Source organism: Lepisma saccharinum, chromosome 7 (genome assembly GCF_977018435.1).
Source record: "Lepisma saccharinum chromosome 7, izLepSacc3.1, whole genome shotgun sequence".
Lineage (NCBI taxonomy): Eukaryota > Metazoa > Arthropoda > Insecta > Zygentoma > Lepismatidae > Lepisma > Lepisma saccharinum.
Window position 1 is genome coordinate 3,564,194 of NC_139235.1, and position 26,667 is coordinate 3,590,860.

Consider the following 26,667-nt stretch of genomic DNA (forward strand, 5'->3'; position numbering starts at 1 on the left):
GATGTGCAACCGAGTGTGAGTGATTGTGATATTGGGTTTGTGTGGGAAACATACCTTCAAACCAAATAAGGAGCATGTGCGGCACGTCCTGCTTTTCTTGTTCAATCAAAAGAAAAATGCGAATGAAAGCCATCGTATCCTTGTGGAAACGTATGGTGACAATGGACGAAGACGATACGAAAATGCAACAACTGGCAGAGAAGTTAAATGTTGGTCGCCAAATCATATCTGATCATCTTCATGCCATGGGAAAGATCCAGCAGGCAGGAAAATGGGTCCCACATCATCTGAACGATAGACAAATGGAAAAGCGAAAAACGGTGTGTGAAGTGTTGCTTTCTCGGCATGAAAGAAAGTCTTTCTTGCATCGGATAGTGACTGGGGACGAAAAATTGATCTACTTCGAGAACCCAAAATGCAAAAAGTCATGGGTTGACCCAGGACAACCTTCAACATCGACCGCAAAACCAAATTGCTTCGGAAGGAAGACAATGTTGTGCATTTGGTGGGATCAGAAGGGTGTGGTGTACCATGAGCTTCTGAAACCAGGTGAAACAGTGAATGCCATTCACTACCATCAACAACTCATCAATTTGAACCATGCATTGATTGAAAAGTGCCCAGATTGGGTGACAAGACACGGAAAAGTAATTTTGCAGCACGGCAATGCCTCATCACACACAGCAAAAGGCGTCAGAGGCACTATTTCTGCAATTGGCTGGGAATTCTTGCCCCACCCACCATACTCACCAGACTTAGCCCCTTCGGACTACCACTTCTTTTCATCGATGTCTCACTCACTTTCCCAGCAACACTTCAACAATTACGAAGATGTCGAACAATGGCTTGCTGACTGGATCGCCTCAAAATGTGAACGATTTTTCTGGAAGGGCATCCACAATTTGACAGACAGATGGGCACAATGTATAGCTCGCGATGGTGCATACTTTGAATAAAGCATTTGTTACCTTTCTCCCCAGATACCTTTGTTTTCTTTCGGATCGATTAAGAATTATTAACCGGCACACCTGGTATTGGAATAGAACCAGTCTCAGCAGAAGTATATTCTGCACACATGTTTTTGTCTCAATATGCGAAAAGTTGCTGCAAAGATAACCTGTCCTCAAGTATAATTCACTACCCAGTGTTGCCTCCTTGCTTGATCCAAATGGGTCCAAGTACAGTGAATTTCTGAATTAACATCTTTGGCGGGACTAACAAAAAATGTTAGGGTTCCAGCAAAACATAAAATTGAATATCTGACTTTACTTTTCAGAAGAATATCTTTGTGACTATGTAAGCAAACTCTTATCTTTAGAAAATAGGAACTACTACTGCAACACTGAGGAGCTGTGGTGGTTTAATTGGCAGGATGTCTAACTGCCATGTGGGGCAAATTGGTTTTGATTCCCAGGCTGAGTGATCTAAGGTTGGAATTTTTCCAGCCTTGTCCCTCCATGACCAGCTCTGGGGTTCAATCAGCCTCAAATAAATGGGTATCTGAGGGGAGGTAAAGGTGGCTGGAGCATGATGCTGATCACACCACCTACAAAGTGTCAGAGATCGAAAATGTGTGTCCCCTAGTGTGCCTTCAAAAGAGACAAGGTGCAATATGCAATGGGAACTTAATTATAATATTGTAAAATTGAGAAGAAAGCTGAAAAAGGCACTAAACGAAACACAAAGATTGAAAAAAAATCCTTAATTACACAAACATGTTACTGCAACCAAGATGCCATCAACCAGGGCCTTCAAATTAGTAGCTGTGTAGCAAATTAGTGGCCAATAACAAGAGTTCTTCCATCTCAGTATACAAACCATGCTTACCACACTAGATTATAAACTAAACATATTTGAGAATGTAACACTTTATTACATTACATACATAAAAAGAAGAAAATACTGGCACTACTACAATGTTTTATATTTCAAAATTATCATCAGCCTTTTTTTCAATGCTTTACACAGTCTTATCAACCACACACAGAAGGGAAAGGTGCAAGGGGAAGATTTCAGTGTAGTTTTCACTTCAAATCGATAAACTTGGAGAGTATGCTTATGAAGGTATGTGTACATTTCATTTTCAATTTTTAACCTGACCTTCTTGCATTGAATACAGGCTATAACAACATGGAAAAACCATTAACAAAAAAAGTGACTGACACTATATATATATATATCTATTCTATTGCACATAAACTCCCTGTTATATCATTATTACAAATTGAACAGTCACCAGAATAACTGTGCAAATTTCTTTAAAATTTGAGTATTTCTAGGTTTGTAACAATGATGGGAAAGATGTTCAACATATGAAATACAAATTTTAAAAGTGAGTACCAATAGAACTTTTCTGAATCAGCTTTTTTTTTAAAGTACAACTTTAAAGGCACTCCCAGAATTTTGCACATAGTTCTGATTTTATTAAAAATATTTAAATGAGTATCTGTATCGAAAATTTAATTTTTCAAATTTAACACGTTGACTGCCACAATAGAAAAAAAAAAACTTCCTTGGATCCACAATGTTTTATTACGAGAAATATAATAAAAACATTGGAAGCAATATGTTTCTTTATTATTAGATGAAAGTTATTATTAATTATTGTATGTGCGCGAGTCATGTGCATACAATCCATTCTTATGCTGTATGCCATGTGAGTTATATTTGGCTTACACCATATTTATTGTTTTTTTCTGAGCATTAAGTCTTTTGTTATTTGCAACATGACTCTGCCGTATACTATTGTACTGTACATTAGGCACACACAGGAGTTGTACTACGTAGAAATTTTCAGCGAAAAATGGAGGCTCGACCAGGACTTGAACTTGGGTCTCTGGCATACCGTGCCATTGCTCTAACCACTGACCTACTGAGCCGGCCTGGCCTCACCTGATCTTTCGCTATCGCTGTTACAATTATTAACATCTCTACGCTGGGAGGAACCAGGCAATGTTGAAGTTCAAAGGCAACGGATCCAGTTGCGATAGCACTGGCATAGACGATTCCACGCAGGAAACATCAATTGCGAAAAATCAGGCAAAACCAGGCCAGCTCGATAGTTCAGTGGTTAGAGCAATGGCACGGTATGCCAGAGACCCGGGTTCGAGTCCTGGTTGAGCCTGCATTTTTCGCTGAAAATTTCTACTACTGTACTGATATCATTCGAGGACCTGGCCAGCAAAAATTCAAGGCCCAATGCACAATCGGAAAAACTTGAAAACAGTTCATGAGTGAAAATGTTGTTTTTTTAATTTACTTGTCACATTTGAGTGAAATTTAAACCCACAACAAATTTAAAACAAGTTAATGTACATCTAATAATTTGATACACTTATTAATTGTAACAATACAAGCATCACTAAATAAGTTCTTTCATGAACCATCTGCAAAATTTTGTCCACGGGGCCACTCTTCACGTTACATATACGTTACAGCATGGTAGCATGAATTGCTGGTGCACCACAAGGCTCCAAAGGTAGACGTGAGAGTTAAATACACTTCACAAGGTCCTGGGCATAAAACTAGCATGAGTTAAATACAACTCATGTGGCAGTTAACGTGTTAATCACTTTACACTGCACTACTGAAGTTTATAAAAATATGACAGTACAACACTGTGTACGTAGGCATTGTGTATACATATAAGGCATTATTTACATCACATTAAGGTTCTGCCAGTATCAAGTACTCCTGATAGATTTATCACTTTGTATTCAGTTCTCCTATGTAAAACTGTAGGCCGAATTGAATTATTCAAGCGTATACAACAAACCTATTTTCTATAACTTTCTACTAGCTGATAAAAGCGATAAATGTTTTAAAAAATAGCCTCTTATTTCCGATCAGTTGGTTAATAGGCACCATTTTTTGATTGACATTGTACTGAACCAGGGACACCTTGATTAAAAGGTAATGTTGTCGCTTTTTATTAAAGGGGTCCTGGTTCGAAGTTTGGGCTCCATTTTAAACTGTAGGTCCAGTCCCTATTAGCCTATCTATGCATAATAGTGGACTTAAAATTCAAAAACTTATTTTTGATTGAATATAATTACTACACATGTGCATAACTGAAGAACTTTCATTGTATTGTATTGATATTAATAAAATTTACTCCTTGGAAAGTTATGCAAATTTTTAACACAAAAATTCTTTACTTTTTGAAACACAGTCATTCATAATCTACACATTAATGAATTATTATAACCAAGACACTAATGAAGTATACAATCTAGTATTTGCAGAAGTTGTACCATCTATATATATCCCAATGCATAGTGAGTCTAATATTATATTGCTTATACTAAGACAAATGTTGCTCGGTTACATTGATAAAAAGTTTAACCCTTTCCGGACGAGTGATGGGCTTCAATATAAAATTCCATTATGAACGAACGACAGGCTATAATCGCACTGCATCTCTTGTGCATGTGTTTTCTAACCACCTATTTCAACTACTAGATGTTTGATTTTGTTCGTTGCTGAATTTTACTTGTGCTTGTGTCGAACTAAGTTGCACCTTTGTTTATATTCTCGACAAAATCATTTAATAATTTATATCTATATTGTGAAAATTTCTTGATGATGATTCTGCTTCGAATTTCAGTGTTGATTTTAATCCTAATAGAAAGTTATCATCATGAATTAATTTCATATTACTCAAAAACAAATTTCAGTGTAACTTTTGTGTATTTTTATAATTTTTTTTTAACTTTTAAAAAACTGTTACAGAAAACAATTCATAGGTATGAGGAAAGAAGAAGTGTTGCACATTTTTAGAAAAAAAAAATGATAAATGATAACATACTTAACAAAATATTTTCTATGATGTTTTCAAACACAGCAAAAGACATGGAGAAAACTCAATACTCAAATCCTGTCTGGAAAGGGTTAAATCTTGTATGTGTGTATTCCTATAAATATAATAACTTCATCTATTATTTCCAACCACGATGCCACGTATGTTATATGGAATTTCATTTACTTTTCCTTCAGGAAAGATTTTTCTATGATGCGAAACTGCTTTACTTTACCAACCTCTACTTAGGCTAATGTTTATTGATTTAAAAACATTTTGAAACATTAAAGAGCGACTTAACAAATATTTATTCTTGTAAAATGCATTTCTATCCATCTCTATGAACAACTTGACAACTTTCTTTATAAATGACTCCGAACAATAGAACTGAAAGCTGATTGACATCTTTATTATTATAAATTTACTGATACTTTTTTGTTTTTTCTAGAGATTTTCTCAGATGATGTGGAATGTTTGCTGTTCTTATATTGTACCTCACTCTAGCGAGCATTTACTGTGAGATATAAGATTTCAGTTTTCACTGCAAGCACGTGTTAGAGACTTCTCATTATTATTGAGTTATTTTAATTACTTCTCTTGTGTGTGTGTGTATATATAATGGATAAAAGCAAGCAGGCCCAAAAGGGCTAAGTAAAAATCAAAGAAGGTAAAAGGAAACACTTTTCCTGTTCCGTCTCTTTCTCCTCATACCGATGATGCTACGAAGTTAGCGATAATTTTGAATTTTTCTATTGTCCGGTGAGTGTTTCCTTTTACCTTCTATATATATATATATATACACCCCGCAAGAGTACAAAAATTTCAAATGGTTTTGTCTGGCTACAGAACAGCCATAATAGAGAATGTCATTATGACCAATTGTTGGCAAACAACATAGCCTTGCCTGAGGCTCTTGCGAACCAGAATTTGGAATCAAGCCAGCTGCTTAAGGAACTCATTCAAATGCATACAGAGGTTAATGATTTGAAAGTGAATAATGGGCGACAATATTTTAGAGCATCAGCTGTTCTCCAACAAACCAATGGAATGAGACAAGATATAGAAAGATCCCTAAGAAAGGTCTTGGAAAATATGAAAGCCATGTCGAAAATATGGATAAAGCATGGACAGTGCTGGATAGGATGAGGATACTCGCAGGAGACCAAGATGTAGAGAATGATAGAGGAAGACGAGGAACCTCTAAATTAAATTTCAAAGAACCACCATTGAGATCCAAATTACGTCAAGGTGGCGACTAGCAAACTGTACAGAAAGAAAATTACATACAAGAGTAGTGAACCACAGAATAATAAAGGATCTGAATTCCTTTTCAGCAGGTTTTTTATCTGTCTCAGCAAAATATGGCAAAAATACATGTTTACAGTAACCAAAGGTCAGATATATTACATCTGCATTACATTTATTACTACATTTAGAATGGCAGGTGTGTGTATGAAATTATGTTTACGTTGTTCATGCATTTGCATGAATTTTATCATTTATCACTTATTTCTACGGAGAGAGCGAGTTACTGCTTTTCATTTTTCTCTAATGTAGTAGAAAGATCTTGAGTATTTTTCCTTGCATACACATGAAACAAATTATTTGTGTTCTAGTATTATCACCGAAAAGAAAAGTGTATGTATTTTACATATTTCCACCTTAGGCAAAATCATTGAACCGGATAGCATTCATGTGGTAGATGCAGAAATTTTATTTCTCATCTTTACCTCATAATAATATTGATAATCATGTTCCTTGTGAAAAACAATAAGAAACTAATGTGATTGGAGGGGGATATTGTAATGTAAAATTGTAGTTCTCTACAAGTAGATACAGAACGTTCTGTAGAGAACTACAATTTTACATTACAATTTCCCCCCCCCCCTTTCAATAACAATAGTCGACTTACCAATGTGAAGTAGTTTGTGGCTTTTTTAGATACTGTGCACTTTTTTACAAGTAAATTATCATATGAAAGATTCTTTTATAACAGTTTCATAAAAATAATTCAAGCTGCAAGAATCGTCAATGTGTATTTCTTTTAAATTCACAGGTGAATGTGTGCAAATCATATTTTTAAGAATCATGTGCATAGTTTGTATTGACAAATCTAGCATTTTACTTTCTGCCAATTCTGCTGAAAAAATAAAATAAAATAGAAAGCTCTTAAAAACTCTCCAAATACAGAAATATTAATTTAAAATAGCAGAAAAATGGATCTTCCTTTAGAATTTGTTTGTGTCATTTTTTGGCTTCAGAGAGCAAGGCAGCAACTTTGTTTGAATGTTTGTTGATTTAAAGTAGCAAAAATTACTATTAAAATGTACATATTTTTTCTCTTCTGGGTCTTTCACATACGTATTACTATATCGTTTTTATTATTACTGCAGGATAATTAAATATTTATAGAATTTTAATTTGCAGTTTTTAGTTCCTCAAAAGAAATGTGGAGCGATAGGTTTATTTGTGATGCCATTGCAAGGAGTAGCCATGTCCATGGACTAAAGTTGTTCTCAACTGAACTGTTACCTTAACAACATTATACACTTTTATAAATTTTATGCAATATTCATAACACCAAACAGCCTGAGTTAGACTAAAAAGAGTCAGAAACCTCTACAGATTTCAGTCTTCATTTTGACCTACATGTTGGATAGTCTAGATATCTTATTCAGAAGAATTATTATGAAAATAACAGGCCTATTACTCATCTAAGTGATAGTACTACTATACAGGGTAAACTTTGATGTAGTTCATTTCCTGTGGTCCCAATCAACTATTCCGATGAAACTTCAATAGTGTCTAAAAGTATCTGAAATATTATCCTCAATGCAAAACTAGAACAGCCGAGGATGGCTTTGCACCACAGAAAGAGCTAAATTCCATATAGAATGGCACGACTGGTAAAAATGACAACAGTAATCACATGTAAACCTTTACGATTTACATTAAAAAATGCCTCTTTCATAATATCACCATCATATATCTAATCCTAATCTTTACATTTCCATGCTCTACTAAGTATCACACTCTAAGAGTAGTTCTGAAAAATGAGTGATTATCATGAATTTTCTTTTAGCAATATGCAGTTCATGCAATTCAAACACTTTTGATTACAAAACGTAAAGTTCATTTCAAAAACTAAACCTGAATTCTTTTCCCTTAAAAAAATAAATCTGCAAAGTACATTTTTGTCATATATACGTACTTTGTAAATTAATAAGAAGTTTTAAAATTCCGCTACAAGCAACATTTTTACACTAGTGCTCTTATACCTAGTTCGTTTTTTGATATCCGTCATACAAAATTAATGCTAAGCATGAATTTTCTAAAATGCATTATACACATCTAAAAATTACAACCAAAGAATCACAACCAGAAATTTGCATTTTTTACTAGGGCTGGACATTAAATTCCACTTGGACCCAATTCTGAAATTTCGCAAGTCGCCTATATTTTAAGCATTACCTAGAATATCCGTCTCAGAAACAGTTCCTCTCATGCACTTTACGCCTCTCGTTGGAACGATTTCATCTTCTCAAATACAAGCTTCGTGCTAAACTAAACATAAAAAAAAATACTCGTTGATTTACATTTTTCATTCTCCCTATCAGCTCATAAACTATAATGTTATGTACTGGGTTCACTGGAAGTTGACAAACTTAGAGAGCGTAAACACCAGGAGAAATACAAGGCACATTCATACACTAATTCTCAACATGTTTCAAACAAAACAACTATAATAACATATGGATTTTTACATCTAAAATGTCTGGAATGTTCGTTCACCATTTCCAATATCTATTCTACAAAATAAAAAAAAATACGCACATAACATAAGCGATACATATATATATATATATATATATGCTTACGAAATACCTCATTTGTACATCCTCTTTCACTGAGTTGCTATTGTACATCTTTGAACACCATGTAATGTGAGTTATAACTGTAAAATCATGTTAGAAATTCAGTTTTAACCATTGAAGTTTTTCTAAGTCATGTTTTGTATACAAGATATAATCTTTAAAAGGGTATACATTCACAAGATTAAACAGGAGTTGTTAAGAAACCTTAAAAAATGAGATATCTTAGTTCTTGTTACAAATTACATTGAGCTGCTCATTTTTGTACCTGTAACTGCATTAGCAGAGTTAAGCAATAAATTAATAGCAAATAAATCCATTGTTTTCGAACTTCATCCTTCTGAAAAACCATGGGGATGGACTCACCCAGTTAAATTTTGATCTTGCCATGGTAAACAAAAATTTTTAGCAGGATTTTAAATGCTGTGTAATAGCAAAGTGTAACCAGCTGCTGCTGAACACACAATATATATTTATTTTTAACACACCAGTCTACCAATTGTGCACTGGAAGTATTCATATATTCATTTATGGAATGATTACTTATTACCATGGAATGGATTTATGTAAATATATATATATCCCCATCAGCTCCCTGCTTGGGTACTCCATGACATTGATGACTTAATGCCAGCGATATCTGTCAATGCGTTGCTCTATTGCTTGTTGTGGTATTTTAATATCATTGTAAGCCATAACTTAATCTGCTTTGATTGTGAAGAGTATGTACAACAACCATTCTTCTAGCATAGTTTTCTTAAAGACATCAGAATTTTCTCTTAAAAATCAACACCTCTGAAATATCAAAATGCTGCAGATGCCTTCATCAAAGAAACAAGATTTCATGTAATAATCTCAAGATTAGACATCAGCATCTCTGTCAAGTAACGAGGCTTCTTGTTTTTGAACTCCACAAGTTCTCCCAACGCTATCCTCAGTTTTTCCATCATTGTTTCATGAGAACAGAGGCTGAAATGGAAATATGATTCTCATACTACATAGAAAAAAATATATAATTTGAAAACAGACAAGACAGACCACACACGCTGGCCCATTTATTTTGTCACACGATGAATACACAAATGGTATTAAAATATTCTGTGTATTTTATCATCTGAAAAAGTAACTGAACACAATACTGTGTATCTTCATGCAGTAACAATGGAAATGGAAAATATACTAATGTATACACCATGGGTTCTTCTGTAATTCTAAGACTCTCCAATGGTTGATTGTTTGAAATAAGAATTCTGGGTGTGTCAGCACTTAGGCTATATGCACCAGTCATTTATACGGGGAACAGCCCTTACTGAAAATAAAATAAACACACGTCTCTTGAGGACTAAAATCTCCTTACTAAGGCTGAGTCGATACCGATGGTGATGTATCGGTATCTGCTGATACCCGTGGCATATTTATCGGAAAGTATCAGTTCTAATTCATTTACCGATACCAGCCGATACTTTCATGGGGTCCGCAAAAATGCAGCACAACATTTTCTCCGAGTCTAATTATCCCGGAAATTGGGCAAAATTCCAAAATTTCTTTTTACTTTGAACAAATTTTACACGGAAAATTGTATTTTTTATTACATAACATCTATTTTAATATTCTGATATAATTCTTGAATATTCCAAAGCAAATTTTTGGTAAGTTCATGCATATAATTGGATCACAATATTTACACACCAATGTTGATCAATATTTTGAACAAATTTTAATTATTGTAATTTTCAAGTGTCGGTATCGGCTCGGCCCAACTCCTTAACTCATTAAAAGCTGAGGCTGCAAAGGGGCACTCAGCACATACCAGATGTTTCATAAATAATTGAGGGCTTACAAAAATTTATTGCAAGTAAACTATTGAACTTTCGTTAATGAAACCAGTCCAGAACGAACGAGCACCTCAAAACAGTTTTTTTCAACACATACAAATGTTCAATGTATGCACCACGGGTGACACGGCATGCATCAACAGATAGGAATGCGAACAGCTAAGCTGAGAGTTTACATCCCTGCCGCTAGGTGACACTCAGATCACCCACGTCACTCACCGTGTCTTGTGCAAAGTTTTGGTCCCCAAGATCACGGGACTTTACACCGTGTGACTTCTTTTTGTGGGGTTTCAAAAGACAGGGTATTCGTCTCTCCGATGCCACGTGATATCGCGGCCCTAACGAAGCGTATCATTGCAGCGATGGACACTATTGACCGGCCTATGTTGATGCGAGTGTTACAAGAAGTATACTATCGTGTTCATGCGTGCCATGTCACCTGTGGTGCATACATTGAACATTTGTAGGTGTGAAAAAAAAACTGTTTTGAGTTCCTCGTTCGTTCTGGACTGGTTTCATTAATGTTAAATTCAATACTTTACTTGCAATAAACATTTGTAACCCCTCAAGTATTAATGAAAGATCAGGCATACAGGTATAATGAAAACATAGTCCTACAGAGGATTATACTAGCCGTGTACCAAGAAGCAAGAGCCTCGCTGGTTTGCAACATTGCAGTTACCGGGGTGTACTACATGGAAGGGACGTTCACTTTTGGATGCCTTCTCAAAAGAACACCCCTTATGTCCCACCTCTGCAATAGTGCTAACATCATTGCCTTGTAATCAAGGGTTGCAGGTTCGATACGTGGTGAAGGTACATGGCAATTTGGTTCGGACTCCACCTTCAAACTGTAGGTCCACCCCCGAAGTGGATGAAGTGGACTCAAAACTCAAGATTGATCGAGTTTGTGTGTAAAATCCACTTTATGCACAAAGGCCAATCCGGACTGGACCTACAGTTTAAAAACTTTGTTGTTTAGATCCATTATTAGTGATTAAAAGAATCGCTCCACCGGTTATCGAACCTGGGACCCCTTGATTATAAGGTGACGATGCTACTATTATGCCATCGGGGAGACCTCAAAACTCACGAAATTACACATTTCTCCAATGATGTAATGAGGCTCAAATTCATGCATCCCTAGCCCTGTTAACTGACATTTGCTACAAGTTTAAAGCAATCGACGAATTGAAATATCAATTTTAAAGAAAAATGTAGTGCTTGTTCAAATACGTAATACATAACTTTTGAGGTTTTATGATATACATGGAAACAAAAAGTTACATAACGTGAAAAATATACATACTCAGGGCATATCCTCAGAAGCAGCTTCTCAGTATGTTGCAACAAAACAAAACGTTCAAAAGGGTTTATGTACGTGTACAGGTAGTCCTCCTCTGTGAAACCATCAAACCTGAAAATAAATATGGTAAAAATTCTAAGTTACATCTCAGAGCTGAAATTAGCTTTCTTTTATATAACTTTGAATGCTGAATCCGAATCCGTAATCGAAATTTGTCCATCACTCATAGTTTTTCAGATTCAGTATATATATATATATTAAGACAACATGCAAATATAGGTACACTGTACTGTAAGGGGGATTTTTTTAAATATAACTGGCAACACTGTATGCAAATCTTTCTTTGTTAAGTTCCTTATCAGTTACAGACTGTGTTTACCCATCATTGTTTGACCTGCAGTGCAGCTGTGTAGGATCGAAGCTTATTCGAAGTGAAAACCTGTGTGTGTAAATTCTCCCAATACCTTTTGTTACATATGTGGTGGTTTACATTCAAATCGCAAAGACGTACTTTGACACCATTCATAAAAAATGTTACGAGTACTACTTTGGTTGTAAAGTAGGCACTCAAGATCATAGTTGGGTTACCCATATTTGTTGTCTGTCGTGTTCCAGACATCTTGCAGCATGGGCAAAAGGGTCTCACCAAATGCCATTTGGAATCCCAATGGTATGGAGGGAACCAACAAATCACACCACAGATTGTTACTTTTGTATGACGAACACTCAAGGTATAACAGCAAATTTCAAACACACTCTAACATACCCAAATGAGACCAATGCCTCACAGTGAAGAATTGCCAGTGCCCAAACACCCTAATAATATGACGGTCAGTGATGAGTCTGATGGTGATTTTGATAAACATGATAGCAGTGTTGCAGATCCTACATACGAGGGTCACTATTTATATTTTGAGCCTTGGCAACACTGATTGAAGTTAGGCGCAATTTGACGTTTGCACGGAATCGTCTGGCATTATTGACCATAAAGTACTTCAAATGTTTTGTCAATAGCTTCATTTGTGTTGTTTATGTTGCCTTGGAGATTGCGCGACAACAATAAAATGGAATTAACTCGTGAACATTTTCGTGCGATGATTTTTTACGATTTTCGACGTGGATTATCAAGACAAGAGTGCATCGATCAACTTACTTCCACATTTGGCGATGAAGCCCCATCCTTTGCCACTGTGAAATGCTGGTATAACAAATTTAATCGTGGCCGCCATTCGCTCACCGACGAGATTCGCGAAGGTCGTCCAAAATCAGTTGTTGTTCAAGAAAACGTTGATGCTGTGCAAAACCTAATACTGCAAGATCGTCATGTGACATACTGTGAGATTGAGGCAACCATAGGCATTAGTTCCACCAGCATATATAAAATATTACATGATCATTTAGCTGTGAGAAAGGTATGTTCTCGTTGGATCCCACACAATTTGACAAAAACTCAAAAAGACGCTCGCGTCAATTGGTGCAAACAAATGCTCAATAAATACAATCGTGGTGCGTTGAAAGACATATATAAGATTGTAACAGGTGACGAATCATGGATATATGCATATGAGCCGGAACGTAAACAGCAGTCGACTGTATGGGTGTTTCAAGATGAACCCAATCCAACAAAAGTTGTTCGCGCTAGAAGCACATCGAAACAAATGGTTGCCTGTTTTTTCGGGAAAACTGGTCATAAGGCAACTGTGCCTTTAGAGGAACGTAGAACGGTCAACTCTGAATGGTACACAACAATTTGTTTGCCAGAGGTCTTCGGTCAAATACGGAAAACAAACAAACGCCGTTGGATCATTCTTCATCAAGACAATGCCAGCTGTCACACATCTCGTCTAACAACCGACTTTATGAACAGTCAAAAAATCGAATTGATGGGTCATTCACTGTACAGTCCTGATTTGGCACCCAATGACTTCTTCTTGTTCCCGAATGTCAAGAATAAATTGCGTGGACAACGATTTTCGTCGGCGGAAGCGTTGATGCGTTCAAAAACCATATTATGGAGGTGTCTCAAGAAGATTGGAAAAACTGCTTTGACAAATGGTTCGAACGAATGCAAAAGTGTATTGACCATAAAGGAGAATACTTCGAAAAACAATAAAGCAGTTTTCAATGCCAAATTCCTGTTTTTTCATTGTTAGGCTCAAAATATAAATAGTGACCCTCGTATGAAGCAAGCAGGCATTCAAATGAACAGCATTTGTTGAGTCAGGCCGATCTTAATGAACTCGTACGGGATTTGAAATTGTCAGTCACAATCTGAACTTTTGGGCTCCCGGTTAAAAGGCTGGCATCTCTTACAGCCTGAAACAAAAGTTGTTTTTTTTCGAAATCGTGAAGGTGCTTTTAAAGATTTCTTCTCTCTAGAAGATGGTATTGTGGTTTGTAATGACATAAAATCCATGATGATGGAACTTTGCCATGAATTTAACACACACAAATGGCGTTTCTTCACAGAGTCGTCACGTGTAAGTTTAAAAGCAGTCCTACTCCACAATGGTAACGAGTTACCATAAGTTCCTATGGCTCATGCAGCGTATCTCAAAGAAACATATGAATCAATGAACCTAATTCTACAGAAAATTAGATATGAGGACTTTCAGTGGAATATATGTGGCGATCTGAAAGTTGTCTCACTTGTACTAGGAATGCAATTTGGTTACACGAAGTTTTCGTGCTTCCTTTGCAAATGGGTCAGTCGGGACAGGCAGAACCACTATGTTAAGAAAGAAAGTATGACCTAAACAAACTTCCCTGATTCCAGGGGAGAAGAACGACATGCATCCATCCTCCTTTCGTTAATCCTCAAAAAATATTTCTACCCCCTCTACACATAAAACTAGGCCTTATTGAGAACTTCGTCAAAAGCATGGACATAACTGGCAGATGTTTCCAATATCTGAGAAATAAATTTCACAGGATTAGTGATGCTAAAATCAAAGAGGACATTTTTGTGGGCCCTCAGATCAGGAAACTGTTCCGTGATGAAAAGTTCAATGATGAAGTTAATGAGATCGAAAAAAAAAAGAATGGCTGCTATTTACAAGAATATGCAGAGATTTTTTGGGGAACCATAGGTCCGACAATTTCCACGAGGTTGTGTCCGACCTATTAACTGCATATCAGGCTTTGGGGAGCAACATGGGCCTTCAAATGCCCTTCTTGGACTCACACATAGACTTCTTCTCCCCAAACTTGGAGCTGTCAGTGACGAGCATGTCGAGAGATTTCATCAGGCTATTGCGGAAATGGCAAAATGTTACCAGGGAAAATGGACCCCCATGTTAGCTGATTATACCTGGACTTTGAAGAGGGATGTTCCTGATGCCAAATACAGGCGAAAATCATACACCACAACATTTTAGAGGCAAGCTTCAAACATGTTTTTATTGCAACATCACCTTCTTGCAAGCATAACTTATATAAACCGTAGAGCAAATTTGTTTCCTCTGTCTCATCAAAACTATGGGTGACAGTCATCAAAACTATGGGTGACAGTCATCAAAACTATGGGTGACAGGAAAAAAACTACACACAGATCTGAAAATACTATTAGATTCACCTAATGGAGTTCTTGAGACAAGAAAAAGTTGTTTTCTTATTTGCCAGTGTAATCGTATTGCTGATAAAACATTAGAGCAACCATATTATTGTTTTTATCTATTTCAAGGATATTGACAAAACCCAGAATGACACAGGATTGCGTGTGAATGTAACACATTTCATATGTTCGATTTTGTAATATGATTATAATTTTATGCTGTTTCTCGCTAGATGGCAGTGAGATGCTGCCGCATGTACAGGGTGTTTCATTCACTCAGCCTCTGATTTTCACTTATAAAAATCAAACTATTGGTCATAATGTAATGAAATTTGTTATGAACACACCTTGGTGTATGAGAAGCATGTTGATGTTTCAAAGTGTTATAGAGTCAGATCTAGTAAAAATGTCATGCTGGTCCATGCTTAGCATTCACCATTCAGCTACAGAGGAGCTTAAAGTACATCCTATGACCGCCTACCTATTCTCGTAGCACTTCTCGCAACTTGAGAATCGCAGGGGACCAACTTCCTTACTTGGATTTTTACCTTTCAGGCTTAAATCACATACGCTAACTCATGAAAAATGTCAAAAACAAGTCTGGTGTTAGTAAATTCAGATTTTTATTAATTTTTACATGCAAACATGCTTGAAATTTGTTAGAAAACAATCCGATTAACATGCATCGCATAAACTTACAACCCCGGCTTCCATTCAACCAAGCCACAGAATATCTCCACCCTCCTATTCCTCTATTTTATACAATGCGATTGCCAATATGACTTTTCTTTGCAGCGCTGTCAAAGTTATAATTTGTACAGCGTGATTGCCATTGTAGTTTTTTACACATTGCTGGCAAAGTTGTAATTTGTACAGCGTGATTATTTTTATATACAACATTTTCAACTAGAGAACTTATGATCTGTCATAAATTCCCCGGGGTTGGGAAATTTGACTTTCTTACTGAGAATCAAGAAGAAATGTCAAATACTTCATGCATTACTAAAATTATGACATTGTCTACATGCAAGAAGTTAGTTACAAAACAAACACCACATAAACAAAGATATAACATGTAAGATTATGACAAAATATCAGATTCATATATTAAATAACTTAACATGCATAAACACAAAACAGAATACACATGTGTACAGTGTGTATGCATAATCGCAGAACCAAATTTGTACAATTTTCAAGAATAAACACAAAACAACACACGTGCAGTTTACATGCATCAGTAAAAAAAAAAGAAAACACATCATGTACAATTTGCATGCAGAGATAAAATCATAACATATGCATCTCGCATACATAAATTAGCATGCATACATTTAACATGCAATAGACAACATGTATGCACAAACTCCACATATCACAAATATGGTACCACTATAATTTACAATTTGTTATCATGCTCTTAATAAATATAGTTAGACAGCATCATGCAACTGCTCCAAACCTAACTCATGAAGTTGCAAATCGTTACGCATGCTTAAAAGTTTGTTTATCCAAAGTTTTTGTTTGTCCAATGAACAATGCCAAGCTTTGATATTTTTTACGGAAATATTTGCAATGTCTTTTCCAGTGTTGCAGCATATGGCTTTCACTGTGTTATCATCATGAATTTGCATACAAACAAAAGGACCTTGGTATAAATTACAATATTTTTTTATAATGCAAGTGATAGTGTCACTTTGAGGATGCAGTTTTATGAAGATCAGATCGCCTTGCTTTACTGGATTTTTTGTTGCTTGTTTTTCATGCTGTTTTATAATGTGTTTTTGTCTCTTATTGAAACTACATGTTTCTGCCATAAGCAGCTTATTTTTCCACATCTCTACATCAGGAATGCGATCCGTTAGTACTTTTTTACAGATATATTGAGGTTCAACATTTAGCCTGAGTTCTATAGGAGCATAACCTGTACTGGAACAAATTGAATTATTTAACAGATGTAAAATGGCAGCAACATGGCTAGACCATTGCTTATGTTTACCATTGCAAAATATACGCATCAATCTATTTATTTCCTGGTGATATCTCTCCACTAAGTTAGCACTTGGATGATAACTGGGAATGTAAAAAATTTTTACATTGAGAGCATGCATACCTTTTGTAAAATGTTCTGCACGAAATTGTGGACCATTGTCACATATAATGATTGTTGGTATTCCCAAATGGATGAAGTAAGAATGTGTTAGTTTTCTAGTTACGATGGAAGCTGTACTATTGCCAATAGGATATGCCACAAGATAACGGCTAGCAGAATCTAATACTGTTAGTAAATATTTTTCACCTTTGGAGGAACGTATGAATGGACCTTGTAAATCAATAAATAATATTTCACCTGGTTTTGAGGGTTTGTGCATGATTTCCAGATACTTAGGAGGATGTTTATCTGGTTTATTTTTCATGCAAATTTCACAATCAGTGATGTAAGACTTTGTGTCTCTTTTCATATGAGGCCAGTAAAATATTTGGTAAATTTTACCGAGTGTCTTGTCTGTACCAAAATGACCACCTTGACCATGATACTTGTGCAGTACAAGATTTACTAATGATTGAGGCACGCATATTCTTATCCGGTTTGGATTGTGAAAATCTTTGATGGTAAGTAGATCATTGTGAATAAGGTATATATTCTTCCAGTTTCGATGTTTGCTCTGTTGTGAACTTTCACAACCAGCGATAACAGATTTAACACCACTGCAATACGGATCACTATTTTGTTCATTAACAAAATTGTTTTTATCACATATTAATGACTCATCAAGATACTCAAAGTTATTCATGAATATGAGTTCATTATCATGGTCATTAAAAGATCGGCTCAACAGGTCTGCCAAGAGGTTTTCTTTACCTCTACAATATTCGACATGGAATGAGTACTGTTGTATTTGAATAAACCATCTAGTCAGCCTATTGTTCCAAGTGTGTGCAGATTCTAACCACGTGAGGGATTTATGATCTGTGATAACAGTAAATTTTCTACCTAACAATAGTGATTTAAATTTGTCCAGTGTAAAGAGTATTGCTAACACTTCTACTTCAGTGGACGTATATGATTTCTCAAAAGGTTTCAAAATCCTTGACACGAATCCAATCGGACGCATGTTGTTGTCTACCAGTTGAAAACAATATCCTGCAATGCCTATATTTGATCCATCAGTTTGAACAAAGAATGGTTTGTTCAAATCTGGATGGTAAAGCATTGTTTCTGCAATAATGGACTGTTTCAACAACTCAAAGGAGCATTGTGCACTTTCATCCCATTCCCACTTTTTGCCTTTTTTCAATAACTGGTACAAGGGATGTGCCATGATGGCATAATCTTTAACATATTTTGATAGCCAATTGATTGCTTGATATTGCAAGGGACAGGTAAGTCTTTTATGCCTAGAACATACTTGGGAGATTTCTCATAACCCTGTGCACTGATAGAATGCCCTAAAAATTCCACCTTGACTTGACAAAACCTGCATTTGTCCAGTCTCAGTGTCATGTTGGCATCTTGTAACTTGTCAAAAATAAGTCTTAAGTGAAAAAGATGTTGTTCGAAAGACGTGCTTTTGACAATTACGTCGTCTACATAACATACTGTAAAAGATTCCGTACCTTCCAAGGTTCGCGTCAGAGCATTAATGAAAGCAGACGTTCCATTGATTGATCCGAACACTACCCTTGTGAACTGGTAAAGTTTTCCCTGAAAACTGAAAGCAGTATACTTTCTTGCTTTGGGGTGTAAGGGGACCTGCCAGAAAGCATTAACCAAATCTAGGGAGGACAAACATTGACATCCATGGAAACTCATTAAGAGTTCATTGGATGTAATTGCTCAAGCTTGACATGTTTGTTGATATTTCTTTGATCTAAGCAGAGACGAATGCCTCCTCCGGGCTTGACTACAACTAGGAGAGGACATAGGTACTCTGACTCAGAATATTCAATAATGCCTAAGTTGAACATTTGTTCTATTTGCCTGCCAACTTCATCCCTATATGCTAATGGTATTGGATAGTTTTTGTTAACTATTGGTGTGGAAGTATCCAGTTCTATTGTGTGTGTATACTTGTTACAGAGACCTGGTAATTCAGAAAACAATGTTTTATATTGTTTTAACAACTGAACTAAAGCTATCCTTTGTGACTCATTTAAATGTTCACACTCTTTAACCCTTCTCCACAAGTCTTCATCAGAAGGATGAGAGGATGACCGTGGGGATATGTTAGATACAGAAGGTCTGAAATCTAACACTTCTTCCGGACAACTTTCATTTGAAACAGCGATAAATTTGGAGAATTTGCTTCCTTCGGTCGATTCCAAGAGTAAGCCTCGCTGGACAAAGTCTAAAGTACTATCAATATTGTATAGGACATCTAAACCGAGAATAATGTCTACTTTTAAATGTCTGACTACCAGGAATTTAATGTAAAAGGAAAGTCCACAAATTTCAACGTTCAAATGAGTGGAACCTATTAGTTTGTCTTTCCTTTTCCCTGTATAGTCAACTAATTTAATTCCCGTAACTGGCAATAGCCGTGGTTTAGAAGCCTGAGTACAAATAGACTTCCACAGGGTTTCCGAGAGAACACTGACCTCAGCGCCACTATCGAGTAAAGAAGTATATTCCTTATTGTTTATTCTTACTTTTATGTGAGCAGAAGGTTTACGCTTGCTATTAGTATTTATGGGTTGCTTACAATTTTTGATTTCTGCACTGCAATCTATTTCATCACATTCACTTAAGTTTATAAAATGAATAGCAGGATTTATCCCATCACTCACATCACCTGCTTTTTGACATGAGCTCGTAACTAGTTTAACGAGTTAAACTGGTGTATGTCTGCCTGGACTGTGATTTTATTTTGATTGACATCATTGAACAGACCTTTTTGTTTCAAGAAATCAAAAACTACATTCATCCCAGACTTTGACCAATGAATTAAATCAATTCGGCCATTCCTTGGATTTCCTAAGTGTTTTTCAAATAGATCTAGTTTTATACTAGAATCTGCATTCAAAAACAGATGACTAATATTCACTACAATGAGATTCTCATCATTCCCCAACTCCATTAGAAAATTATTCCACTGACTCCACTTACTCCACAAATCAGGATTGTCAGCAGTTAACAACTTAGGGATTGGTGGTAACGTGAGTAATATTAACTGATTCGTTAAAGGTAATAACTTGTGTATTAAACCTTTGAGGTCACTTTTCATTTTGTGTAGCTCTGTATATCTCAAAAAATCATTGGTGCCAATAAGCAACATCACTTTTTTACCAACTTTGGTATCTGGATGGATTTTTTGGGATAGGTTGGAAATAGTTTGGCCGCTAGTACATAACCCTATGTTCCGTTTACCTAGTGAATCATATGAAACAGTGTAGTTTGCCAAGGTTTCTGCTACGCGGATCATCATGGAATCACCTAGCAAATGAACATTATTGTACAAGGGTTCAATGACCTGTGCTTCGGTATTTGTTTTGACTGAATTATAAAATTTTTTGCGTGTGTGATTAAGATTACTAGAGTTGGGTTGTTGCAAAGGAGGATTAGCAGGTACACTCATGACACCTCCCTCTCGACATGAGCGACTTACTCGTTTCCCGAAAAAGTAGACTTATTAGCATTGGCGATTACATTTCTTTTTGAGTTACGCTGTGTGCTGGAATGATCAACAACCTCGCACTTGAGTTTGTCACCTCTGTCTTTAGACTGATCAGTACATTTAGTTTGAATAACTGCTACGTTTCTATTACTATCAAAGTTTTTAGTTCTACTGTTAAATACTGCCTGTGGCCTTTCACGTAATGAAGTTTTGCTAAGGGCTTCGGAATTTTCTATTACCGTGATGGCTTCACTCAGCTCAGTAACAGGTTTCATTATGAAAATTTCCTTAATTTTGAAAGGCATCAAAGTAGCAATTTGAGCTAGCCTTTGTGCTTCGTCAGTGTTAGGTTGAACAATCTGCAAAATTTTCCATTGGTCCATGAAAAATGTTAGCAGTGACCCATGAACAGACTTTTGATACTGGGAATTCAAGATTTTGGTGAGCATCGTTGTTTTCCAATTAGAATTTTGATAATGATTCAGAAACTGAATTTTGAAAGATTGGTAATCTGAAAATTTTTGCTTTGAGATCTTGTACCATTGCTTAGCATCTTTTGTTAGCAGCGTTGGTACATAAGTCATAAAATCTGTTTCTGCTATTTGAAATAACTCGAAATTCTCTTCGACATCATCTAAGAATTCAGATGGGATTAGTTCACTAGAAACTCCAGAGAATTTCGGAAACCTATTTAATTGATCTGACTTTAAGTAATTTCTTTTAGTAACATGTGAGGAAACTTGATTTTCTTTGCACCTAGAAACACTCTTACTTGTTCCATTAGGGAAAAGTGTTGTTACACTATCATTATTATTCACATTTACTAAGGGAGACTTTTTCCTAGACCTATTCTTTTTTCTACTCTTAAGCCCAGATGAATGACAGCTAATTGTGCTGGGTGAACTATCTGAATCACTTTCCCGAAACCTGTGTAGCATGGTAGTAGTTGAATTCTGTAGAACTTTAACTTGTTGAGCTACACCTGACAAAACGGGCAACACTGTATTGTTCACAATACCCACTAAATGTTCTACCTCATGGGAAACATTACCATTTTGTAATTCACTAGTTTCGATGGGAATATTTTCACTTGTATGGGATTTACCAGCAATAAAATTAAACCATTCTTCAGCTTCTGATGGCTCTTCAGTAGATTCCTGGTGATCTACAGGTGAAAATGCAGGCTTCTTTTTGACAGACTCTGGTACTTGTACTTGACGATGACACCATACAGTCTTGGCTTGATTGTTTTCTATTCTTTCTTCCAGTTCAAAAAGTTTGTTTTTCACAACCACCAGTTCCTGACGCAATTCATCCTTTTCTTCTATCAATTTTCTCACTTCCATGTCAACTTTCTGGGTTTCACTCCTAACCTTCTCATTCCTAGAAATGCATTCTTGCCTGTATAGGGACACATCTTTCTGCATGACATTCAGTCGGATGTTCAGATCAGCTCTTATATTTTTTTCTAGATTCTTTAGATCACTCTTAAATTCTGCTTTCACTTGTCCTAACTCCTGTTTAAGTTCCTCTTGTGACTTCGAGATAGCTCGCAATTCAGCCAATATTTGCTCCATATTTCTTATTTTTCACATAAAACCACTTAAATTCACTTTGCACCAAACAAGAACTAGTTGAACACTATCACAATCGTGGAATCACATATTTCGTTTTTGCAAACTAGTTGCGATGATAATGTAAAAATTTTCACATTATAATCTTTAGACGAATAATCTTTGAGACAGCGTACTGAGTCTCATAAAATCTTTTATGACCGCCTACCTATTCTCGTAGCACTTCTCGCAACTTGAGAATCGCAGGGGACCAACTTCCTTACTTGGATTTTTACCTTTCAGGCTTAAATCACATACGCTAACTCATGAAAAATGTCAAAAACAAGTCTGGTGTTAGTAAATTCAGATTTTTATTAATTTTTACATGCAAACATGCTTGAAATTTGTTAGAAAACAATCCGATTAACATGCATCGCATAAACTTACAACCCCGGCTTCCATTCAACCAAGCCACAGAATATCTCCACCCTCCTATTCCTCTATTTTATACAATGCGATTGCCAATATGACTTTTCTTTGCAGCGCTGTCAAAGTTATAATTTGTACAGCTTGATTGCCATTGTAGTTTTTTACACATTGCTGGCAAAGTAGTAATTTGTACAGCGTGATTATTTTTATATACAACATTTTCAACTAGAGAACTTATGATCTGTCATACCCCCCCCCCCCACCCACCCACCCCCACCCACCCACACACACCCACACCCACCCACACACACACACACACACACACAAGAAATTAGAAAGGAATTCTAAATATACCTTACCTCACAATGAAGATCCTGTCATACAGATCATTGTAGACATGTATGTTGATAGCTTTAAGAGCGGATACGAAGAGATCATCGAACACATGAGGTTCACATAACCTCAATTTCTTGCCAGACATCAACGCAGTGTGTCTTCTGTAACCAAGCTCCGTGGCCACGAGCACGATCTTCACGTTACGGTTGCCAATGTGGCTCTGCATCCACTCGTTCGGGCTCACGCTGATCTGATCAAACAGTGACCAGTCAAAGCAATCGTATACCTGGAAAGAATAAACTTTGTAAATGATCTGTGTAGCCACACATAAAAAAAAAAAAAAAAAAAAAAAAAAAAAAAAAAAAAAAAAAAAAAACACGTGTAACTAGAAACCTGAAACTTTGCGGGTGCCTTCCTCTTATGATGCTAAGAAGGAATTTTCTGAAATTCAACCCCTAAAGGATATGACGCTTGTCTGGTTAAGGCAACTAACTAACCCGGTACGTTAATGTATAGTCAATGGAAGCGCGTGGTAAATATACCCTTGTTAGCGCCTGCTCCATGCAAGGGTCATAAACACCTTCCGACGCTACGTTTCTGTTGGGCAAATATGTTCCAAACACGTAAACCACCAACAGAAAGGCAACGTCATGTTCCGCTAAACGCAGGAATCCGAGGAACGGTCAAAATCACGAAGATTCCGTTCCAATTACTACTGTGTTTATTTATGCTGTCAACTGAATTGTACCTGTAACAAAGAACACACCAAAAAATACTTAATCACAATTAACCCTCTTAATACTAATTGATCAAACAGGCATGTGCAATTTGATAATTATTGTAATCTTCAAAAGAAGCAAAAAGGGGGGGGGGAGAATAGTCAAAAGACGTACGTGACTTTAACCATTCAAGCACAGTATACTGGTTCTTATTCAAAAACACATCGCAGTGTATGTTGCATTCTTTCAATGTGCTCGATTTAACTCTAACGAGACAAAAAGATAATGACAAAAAACTTCAATTTTAACCTCCTTTTTATTTCAACAATTTTAGATTATCTTGACCTTTTTAATAACAACGTGAAATATTATAACGTGACAGTCAACCTCTCTTTTTAAGAGGAGAAGTATTCTTTACAAAAAAAAGGGCGAGTACAAGGAACAAGTCCAATTGAAAAATCTGCGTTCCCGTAACAGTACTACTTAACAAAAGGCAACGCAATACCGATAACAATCTAAGAAGGTGTTCTTCAATAACAATGAATCCTTAACAACTACGTTCAATCACGTATATGAACATTACACATATATATATATATATTGTGCATGGCTTTGAGGCTACTGCTTAAGGTATTCGGAGGGGATATGACTTATTAAAGAAGGAAAAAGGGGAAGAATTACAAAAAAATAAGCAGTGTCATTTGACGAACGCGATTTAACCGTTGCTTCCTATCTTTCAACTGGGTCTATGCAGCAACTCCTTGCGTAAAGAAAACAAATTTATTTTCTTTTGTCACAATCGATTATTCTTTCTCCAAAAAGGCATGAGAATAGTCAGCTAATCGCTCTTTCTTTGGGATTGGACTTTTATACGAAACATTGGAGTAAAAATGCCTAACGCTTCGTGTTGGGCGTACTTTGACTTGGTATTATTATCAGTTCCAAAAAATGCGTACATAAATTATTAAAGTTCACTATCTGAAGCACTGTACCAATATACTCGGCACGTTAATTTATATCCAAAAGTCAAAAAAGGGGGGGGGGTGTAATGTGTTGGAGAAGAAACTCCAAAACAAACAGCTCGCTCAACAATCAGAAGAGAGGGAGGTAATTGTACAGTTCAAAAAGGGGCAAGTCGGTAACAGGATCGGAATCTATAAACGTCCACTATACCTTAATGCAATCCTTCTGATGGTCCTTATCACAATCACAAGCACATGGTCTGGATCACGTAACTGCATTCGTACGCCTCTTCACGAGTCTAGAAATCGTGGCTTCCAAAGTTGTATTCCCATCTCACCATTGCAATACGTGGGCGAAGGAATTGCGTGTAGGCAAGCCGATCCTGCTCCGCTACTAGTCGACTGTACGTGGCTGTTTCGAAGCCCGGGTGCGAACTGGTTACTGACGATCGGGAATCGTGCAAGAAAAAAAAGGGAAGGGGGGAGGAGAGTATAGTTTAGCTTATCTACGACAGATGGCAACACCATCGAAATGCCGTAGCGTTATCGTATTTTGCGGAGGAGAGTTTATTTTCTCCGAAAAAACTCTATAGACGTACCAAAAGGTACGAGTAATATTCCCAAATTGAATATATTATATTTGGAATGTTACAAACTCCCGGGCCCTGGGAAAAGAAAGAAAAATTGCCCGCAAAATAAAGTAACAAGGAAATAATGGCCTAAACGACCAAGTAGCTTCAAAGTCTTACAAGCCAAGAGTTGCACTTAAATTATGAAAATATGCATAAAACAACCACCCTAATATATATAGTTTATAAAATGACCATTTTCTCAGCTTTAACGCAAGAATACATGTATGAGCAGAGAAATACAATTAAAATAGAAACGCACACCAACAATGTACAATCCCCCAAAATGAACCTGCAGGGAAAAAAATTCCTAAGCGTTTATATGGTAAATAGAACCAAAACATAATATAAATATCAAACTCAGAGTATAACACCCAGAATAGTTAGAATAATATTAATAGTGGCAAAAGAAATCCATCAAGGTATAATAACATACCTGTTGAAAATGCTTACATAAATATCAACAAAAATGATATATCAAAGTCCACAAGACACATAAATTAACCTGGAACTCCATATTGGCCATCCCGGATCCAATATTGCAAAGAGATCATACACAGGCAAAAATTACCAATTTCATCACAATTAGCTCAAATAGCAAAACAGATAGCAAAAATGTTTTCAAACTGGGCGACGCCAGAACACAGAATCACTACCAGGCAAAGGCCTACACATTAATTAAAGCGATGCGCAACACTGCGAAATGTTCCGAGGCATAGTACACACTCGTCTCAAGATGGTCACACTAGCAAGGATGCAACAGAAGTCTCCCATGGCGTAAGTGTAGTATAGTCGTAGTCTCGTGAGAATATGAAAAAAGAAAAGGAAAGGAATCAAATCAAGAATAATAAAGGTAGAAATTAGAAAGAGAAACAGGAAAGTTAAGACTACAGCCTACAGAAGGAAGGAAGAGAAGGAAGTAGCATCATTACAGAGCGCATGCATTACAAATCTTTGTGATTAACCAAAATACCCAAACTATAGACAATAAGAATTTTACATAATATCACTCCATAAACATTGTATTGAAAAACAGACACATTTATATGGATAATACACT

The 26,667-nt window shown here is 36.2% G+C and overlaps 1 protein-coding gene across 3 annotated transcripts in view; it reads right to left on the bottom strand.

Annotated features, from left to right (window-relative positions):
- The window catches only part of LOC145989684 (uncharacterized), a 173,595-nt gene that overhangs the window by 80,125 nt on the left and 66,803 nt on the right, over positions 1-26,667 (bottom strand). The window contains exons 12-14 of one of the 3 annotated variants that reach the window (XR_014441882.1): positions 23,321-23,583; positions 11,815-11,922; positions 2,075-9,639 (exon numbers count right to left, since the gene is read on the bottom strand). Coding sequence is in view for 2 of the 3 variants with exons in the window: in XM_083124907.1 (XP_082981033.1) it covers positions 9,513-9,639; positions 11,815-11,922; positions 23,321-23,583 (498 nt within the window). In the remaining variant the exon portion in view is untranslated. Of the gene's footprint in view, positions 1-951; positions 9,640-11,814; positions 11,923-23,320; positions 23,584-26,667 lie in introns of those variants that run through there. The other 2 variants (XM_083124907.1, XM_083124906.1) reach the window with 2 other exon arrangements.